At 36.0% G+C, this 7117-nt stretch overlaps 1 protein-coding gene across 1 annotated transcript; it reads left to right on the top strand.

The window, feature by feature from the left end:
- Positions 1 to 2655: 2655 nt before the first annotated feature.
- LOC126084032 (olfactory receptor 4K15-like) lies at positions 2656 to 3663 on the top strand. The gene has a single exon (XM_049898180.1). It carries the CDS (start codon positions 2689 to 2691, stop codon positions 3661 to 3663), a length of 975 nt encoding a protein of 324 aa, XP_049754137.1. The 5' UTR covers positions 2656 to 2688.
- Positions 3664 to 7117: the final 3454 nt, after the last annotated feature.

Below are 7117 nucleotides of genomic sequence, written 5' to 3'. Positions count from 1 at the left end.
TCATTTAATTATATGATGATCATATACAACAAAACCCTGAGAAGGACAAAATATTGTATCTGCACTGTAAATCTAGGGAGAGTGAAATAAAGGAAGAAAAAAGTCTAAGGATTTTCTAACCAGGATTTTGACAAAATGACTCAATTTCCGGACACTTCAGGGATTTTACAGATATACCAATGACTATTTTTTTTTTATTACTGAGGCTACTTCCTAAAACATATTTTGTAATGTGTTTGATTACTGTTTCTGACTAAAACTTTTTCCTAATCAAAAAGGCAGGGCTTACATTAAAAAAAAAAAAAAAGATTACTGAAATTTCTGAGCTCCACCTTGAGATCAATGCTGTAACTCCTTGACGATCTCCATTCATATTTCAGGAGGTGAAATTGGAAGGCAGCACTTTCTTAGGATATGCAGCTGAGCGCAGGCCAGAACAGAACATCAATGTTCATGTGACCCTTAGTGAGATGTGATTGGTTTTAACATCTAGAGGTCTTTGCAAGTTATTGTGATTATCAATGTATTTCCTAGTTTACTGTTATTACCAACAGAAGCAATACAGCAACAATTACACTAAATTCTATGCAACATTTGAAATTGGTAAATCTGTTTTCAGTGCTTCCTGGCTTCTTTCTTTTTATTTACTTTCAGATTTTTGACAGCTCAAAGTGCTCCTCAAGGCACCTAAGGGATTGCATTAGAATACTGCAACCAGACCTGTCTCGCTTCTTTGAAGACTGCCGCATCCTGGCCACAGACCCCCATGCCTGTTTCATTCTTCTTTACCAATAAACCTTTTTATGACGCATCTCCTCAGGGTCAGGTCAGTGTTTTTCCAGCAACCCATATTTGACAATTAAATCTTTTCCAAACCTGAATAACTATAGATTGAAAGATGTGTCCACACTCTTCTTTTTATCTTAGGCAAGTGAAAGGTTTTTGTTAATATCTTCCTGAGAACCATGCACTAACACTAGAGGAAAAAAAAAAAAAAAAAAACTTTTTTTTTTTTTTTTGTTTTAAGGAGGGGGAAATGGAAGTGGATGGAGCAGGTAATGAAAGCAAGTGTCTAAAGAATCTAACTTTAAACTGGTAGGGTTTGATGGCATCTGTAATTTATACTTATATCTACTTCACTTTATCCGCCAGTCATCATTATCCAGAGATAGAAGTTTTGGGGAAAAGGCTGACTTTACAGGGATTCAGAATAGAAGGGACCTGAGACTCACCAGGAAACTCTGGTGGCCTAATGGTTAAGAGCTATAGCTGCTAACCAAGAGATTGGCAGTTTGAATCCACCTGGCCCTCCTTGGAAACCCTATGGGGCAGTTCTACTCTGTCCTATAGGGTGGCTATGAGTCAAAATTGACTTGACAGCAGTGGGTTTGGTTTGGTTTTTGAGACTCATCAAGTAAAACCTTCTATGCATGCCTTAATTCACCCTAAAGATTATAAAAAAACAAAAAGTTGGCTTTACTTTAGCACATCTGGAAATGAGAACTCATTCTTGTATAAGTTACATCACACCATCTTTGAGTAGCTGTATTTATTAGAAATAAGTACTTATTCTGATCTGAAATAATACATCATTGAGGGTGCTTATATATGTGTAGTCATTACAACTGTTTACAGAGCTCTCATCTACATAATCTCTTAAGATACATTTTCAACATTTCCTTCAGAGTAATATTATTCTCTGATCCCTAAAAGGCTAAATAAATGAGCTGCTCAAAATCATACAGCTGCCCAATGACGTACCTGTGATTTTAACTTAGAATATTTTATTCCAATAGTTTCATGTTTTCACTATAGAGATTTTAATGGGCTTAAAAATAGTTATTTTAGTAAAAGCTAAAGCTATTCTTGTTTCATCTAATAAGGAATGTGCTCTTCTCTAAATGAACAAGAGGTTATGATATTAGTAAATGGTCATCCAGGGAGAGAGTTACAGAGCTAACTGCTCTATTACCAGTGCCTGATACAGTGCTCTGAGCAAAGCAGGCGTTTAACTTCTTTTGAAAAGGATGAGCTAAAAAAAGAGTAGATTTATGTTGAAAAGAAAAGTGCTTGGGTTGCTTGACAACTTAATCTTACATTCTGAAAAAATGCAGGTCTTGATTTAAGAAATTTGCTCAAAGTCACCAAGTTAGTCAGTGGCAGAAGAGGGAGTTAACATATCTACCTCTTTATCCTTCACGAAGTATTTTCCTTTGAAACAAAGGTAGAAGCTAAGTTTTCCTCTTGTATACCCATAACCATTTATCCTATTATATCCATAGCTCTTTAGCATAAGGGGGGAGGGGAGAAAAAAAATTCAAAGATGGCAATAAACATTTATTAAGTAAATCTCACTTCTTTGGGATATAAAACAAGTAATTATCCTTCCATGAATGCTGAGTTGTAGAAGGAGACAATTTCTGAAGTCAATATCAAAAACTGCCTTGTTCGCAGTGAGAATAGAGCTTCAAATGTTATAGCAGAAGGTCTTTAGAACCCATGAAAGGAAGAGGAAAAGATGATCCCTTCTTTCCACACCACCCCTAAAAGCCAATTAACTACCAACTATATTAAAAAAAGAACATTAACACTCCAAAGCCCCTCCCATGTCCTCAAGCTCCTTTACGGTTGATTAACTGAACTATCTTTCCCGTTCAGGTAGCTGAAGATAAAAAAAAAAAAAAGCCAATGAATGAGACTAATCATTCTCAGGTGACCGAATTTGTGCTGCTGGGACTCTCTACTTCTCAGGAACTCCAGCCTTTCTTGTTTGTCCTATTTTCTGTACTCTACCTAGCTATCCTGCTGGGCAACTTTCTCATCATCCTCACTGTGACCTCAGATGCTCGCCTTCATACCCCCATGTACTTTCTCCTTGCAAACCTCTCTTTTATAGATGTATGTGTAGCCTCTTTTGCTACACCAAAAATGATTGCAGACTTACTGGTAGGGCGGAAGACTATTTCTTTTCAAGCCTGTATGGCCCAGATTTTCTTCGTCCATCTCTTTGCTGGTGGTGAAATGGTGCTCCTTGTGTCTATGGCCTGTGATCATTACGTTGCTATATGCAAACCTCTCCACTACATGACAATCATGAGCCGCCATGTGTGTATTATTCTTGTCCTCATTCCATGGTGTGTTGGCTTCATCCATACTGTTAGCCAGTTGGCATTTACTGTTAACTTACCTTTCTGTGGTCCTAATGAGGTAGATAGTTTCTTCTGTGACCTCCCTCTAGTGACCAAGCTAGCCTGCATTGACACTTATGTTGTCAGTCTACTAATTGTGGCAGACAGTGGCTTTCTTTCTATGAGTTCCTTCCTTCTCTTGGTGGTCTCCTACACGGTGATACTGATCACAGTGAGAAATCGCTTCTCTGCTAGCATGGCAAAGGCCCGCTCCACACTTACTGCCCACATCACTGTGGTCACATTGTTCTTTGGACCATGTATTTTCATCTGTGTATGGCCTTTCAGTGGTTATTCAGTAGACAAAGTTCTTGCTGTGTTCTACACCATCATTACTCCCATCTTAAACCCAGTTATCTACACTCTAAGAAACAAAGAGATGAAGGCTGCTATGTCAAAACTGAAAAACCGGTATCTGCAGCCTGGCCAGGCATCAACAGTCATAAGAAATGCTTTTGTCCTGGAAACAAAATAAGCCCACAAGACCATTGTCACTTTAGTCTTGTCTCTAGACTCTTACAAATGTAATTGCTGGGATGTTAAAGCAAATTATTTTGACCAGTGGAAAGGACTGATTGAGTAACTGGGATTAAAGGATGATTTGCTATGATAATATAAAAGTAATAGAATGAATGTTAGCCATTTTAATATTCTTCCCTGCACTTTTTTTTCCTCTCTTTTTATTTCTGTTTGCACTTTTTTATTGTTTATTCAAATCATACCTAAGACACGGGTTTATTGGCTATGAACCAATAGGAAATGACATTTACTCACAAATAAACTGTGCCCTTCCTTCTCAAAAAAGTACTGTTCAGACCCCACTTTTGAATGATAACAGGTATATTTCTTTATACCATAGATATAATAGATATACTTACATAAGTAACTTACGATATATACCAGATAATGTATTATATACAATATATGAAATACCTAGTTAAGAAGAGATTTAATATTGCATACATAACTAACAGCTTAAAGACAATTCTGTAATTGATGATAGTGGCATCAGTGAATGTGTAAAAGGTCACATCTATCTAGCAGAAGACATTTACATCAATACTTTTCATAAACCTTTGTTCAAAGTGGCTACTTAATAAGTATTAATCAAGGGTAACAATTTATTGAATAAATTTACCAATGTTTTGTATTTGGTTATGTTATTGTCTGCTTAATAATAATAAAACTTGGGTTACTTCAGAGATGAGTTATAATTCTCTACCACTGTCTTCATGACGATGAAAGCCTGAATCCTGGTATAAAATATTCCCTCTCCCCCTAGGTCTTCATGATCCCTATCTTTTCAACAGAATAATTTTACATATTAATACTGATATAAATCATTGCTTTTGTATTTTTTTTTTTTGTATTTTTGCCTTTTTATTTAGTCAATGTTCTATTTTTAAATTGCCTAGAGCAGGCTCAGAAGGCAACAGAATCCTATTGGGAGATCAATGGGATTCTCATGAAATCACCCCTCCAAGGTTTCTTATAAGACTAAGGTTTTTTAGGATTCCCCACTGCAGATTATTTTAGGCTTTCTCTCTTTTATTATATTAAAGGCATCTCTTAGATTTTTCTACTATGTTCTAGTTTTGCAATCTGGTATAATGTTAACTGACTCTTCTAGACCCCATTCTTCAGAGTCTCAGAAAACAAGTCTATAATTCCCACTACCAAAGCGGAAAAAAGTATGTTCATCTTTGAACCATATGATGCCAAGTTATTCAGGATATTAAAAAAATGAATTAAGTACCTAAGTATTTTTTTTTTTACTCAGACTTTTTTATAGTAATACAGGTCTCCCAGAATTCTACATTATCTTTGCATACTTTTCTAATTGGATGTGTAAAATAAATGATATACCATTGTGAAACTAGTGGCAATTACAATTTAACTCTGTGAAGCAAGCAATGTAATAAGGATTTTATATACATCATCTTTTTTAGTTTTAAAATAGCTATGAGGTATTTATCTGCTGATTTATTAAGACGGGCTAAGGAAATTGAGCAAGCTTGTGCACTTAGAAAGGAGCCCTGGTAGTACAACAGTCAAGTGCTTGGCTGCTAACCCAAAAGTCAATGGTTTGAACCAACCCAGCGGCTCTGAGGGAGAAAGATCTGGCAATCTGCTCCTATAAAGATTACAGTCTACAAAACTGTATGGGGAAGTTCTGCTCTGCCACAGGGATAGATACAAGTCAAAATCAACTCCATTGCACCTCACAACATCACAAAACTGTTAGAAAGTGGCAGAGTGAATTTTATATCTAGGTTTTTGTTGTGTTTTGTTTCATTTTGTTTTTGTCTCCTGTGCTTTGTGTTTTTTGGGTTCTTGTAGGTCCAGAAGAGCCCAGTTTTAGAATGTACTACTGCCTCGTGTGGAATACGTATGTGACCTTTGCAGAAAACTGGATTCTTTGCTTACCTTTCTCACACATAGTCTCCTACTCATAGTATCAAAAAGTCTTCACAGCAAGAAGATTAGGATTTAGACTCAGGTTATACAAGTTTCTTGCAAAGTTAATCATAACAGCAAGAACGCCAGTCGACTGGTACAAAGTGTTATTGTACATTCAAATCGTAAAGAAACTAAGAAAATAGAAACCTTTAGAATGCACATAGGTGAAAGATAATCCAGGTATTAAGAACCCACAAAAGACAGGAGAAAAATGTCCACACTGTTGTGAACATTATTAAATATATATTCATATTATATATAATTCTATAAAATATAATATTAGTTATGTTAAATAATGTAAATATTGTTAAATATATTAAAATCAATCAGCCCCAGGAACTGTTACTTTTCTGAAGGCCTGCTTTTATTATGATGGTGGCAAGAATCAAAAAAGCATTCATCGAGTACCAAACATGTGTCAGGTACTGTTTTAAGTCCTTTATATACATTAACTCACCCAATTCTCTAAATAATCCTGTAAGATATGTGTGATTATCATATTCATTTTTATAGAGAAGGTGTTGAAGCACAGAGAGATGAAGCAATTTGGCAAAAGTCACACAGCTAGTGGTGTCAGGACTAGAATGTGAACTTATGCAGTTTGGTTGCCAAGGGTTAACCATTTTTCACATTGAGGCAAGTTTCCAGATCCTTCCTTCCTGGGAAACAACTCCTCTGGCTTAAACTCAGACATTCTCTTCTGGTCCTGATTGGAGATCTAATTGAATTTCAAAGGGTTCCTCATATAACTAGGAGCACATACATTGTGAAACATCTCTCTTTTACATTCTCAAGAGTTACCTAATTTATATGAGATTTTCCAGGGAGCTATGTTTTATATAGAACCCTGGTGGCTTAGCAGTTAAGAGCTAGGGCTGCTAACCAAAATGTGGGCAGGTCAAATCCACCAGCACTCCTTGGAAACCCTTTGGAGCTGTTCTACCCTGTCCAATAGGGTTGCTACAAGTTGGAAATGACTTGATGGCAATGGTTTTTTTGTTTTTTTATGTCTTATATATCCTGGATTCCATTTACTCTGGGTAATCCTTAGCGAGCAAAATTCTGCTAAAGGAATTTCTGAGATAAAATCTTTTTCTTTTACCAAATACCTGTAGTTGATTTACATAGAGTCCAGTTAACAAGGACAAGAGTCAGATCCTTCTGCCTCTTTCCTTTACCCCAAAGGATATTCTTATGGTGAAGGGGTCAATGGGTAGCAGGTCAGCTGCTGCAACTCTTTCCTTTCACATACTCATAAGTATATTATTTGCTGCAGCCTGGACCCCATCAAAACCACCTCTATTAAAACATTTTACCTGCTTCAAAATATATATTCCAAAAAACACCACAACAAATAGAGATATAATAAACTAAAGGACGACTAATTCAATCTATTTATTAAAATGTGTTTTTCACACAATTATTTGACAGTATGAAAATTATCAATCACATAGAAACAAAAGCAAAGA

The sequence above is a fragment of the Elephas maximus genome, chromosome 10, assembly GCF_024166365.1.
Source record: "Elephas maximus indicus isolate mEleMax1 chromosome 10, mEleMax1 primary haplotype, whole genome shotgun sequence".
Lineage (NCBI taxonomy): Eukaryota > Metazoa > Chordata > Mammalia > Proboscidea > Elephantidae > Elephas > Elephas maximus.
Note: the sequence above shows the minus strand (reverse complement) of the source record. Positions and strands in the feature narration are given on the sequence as shown.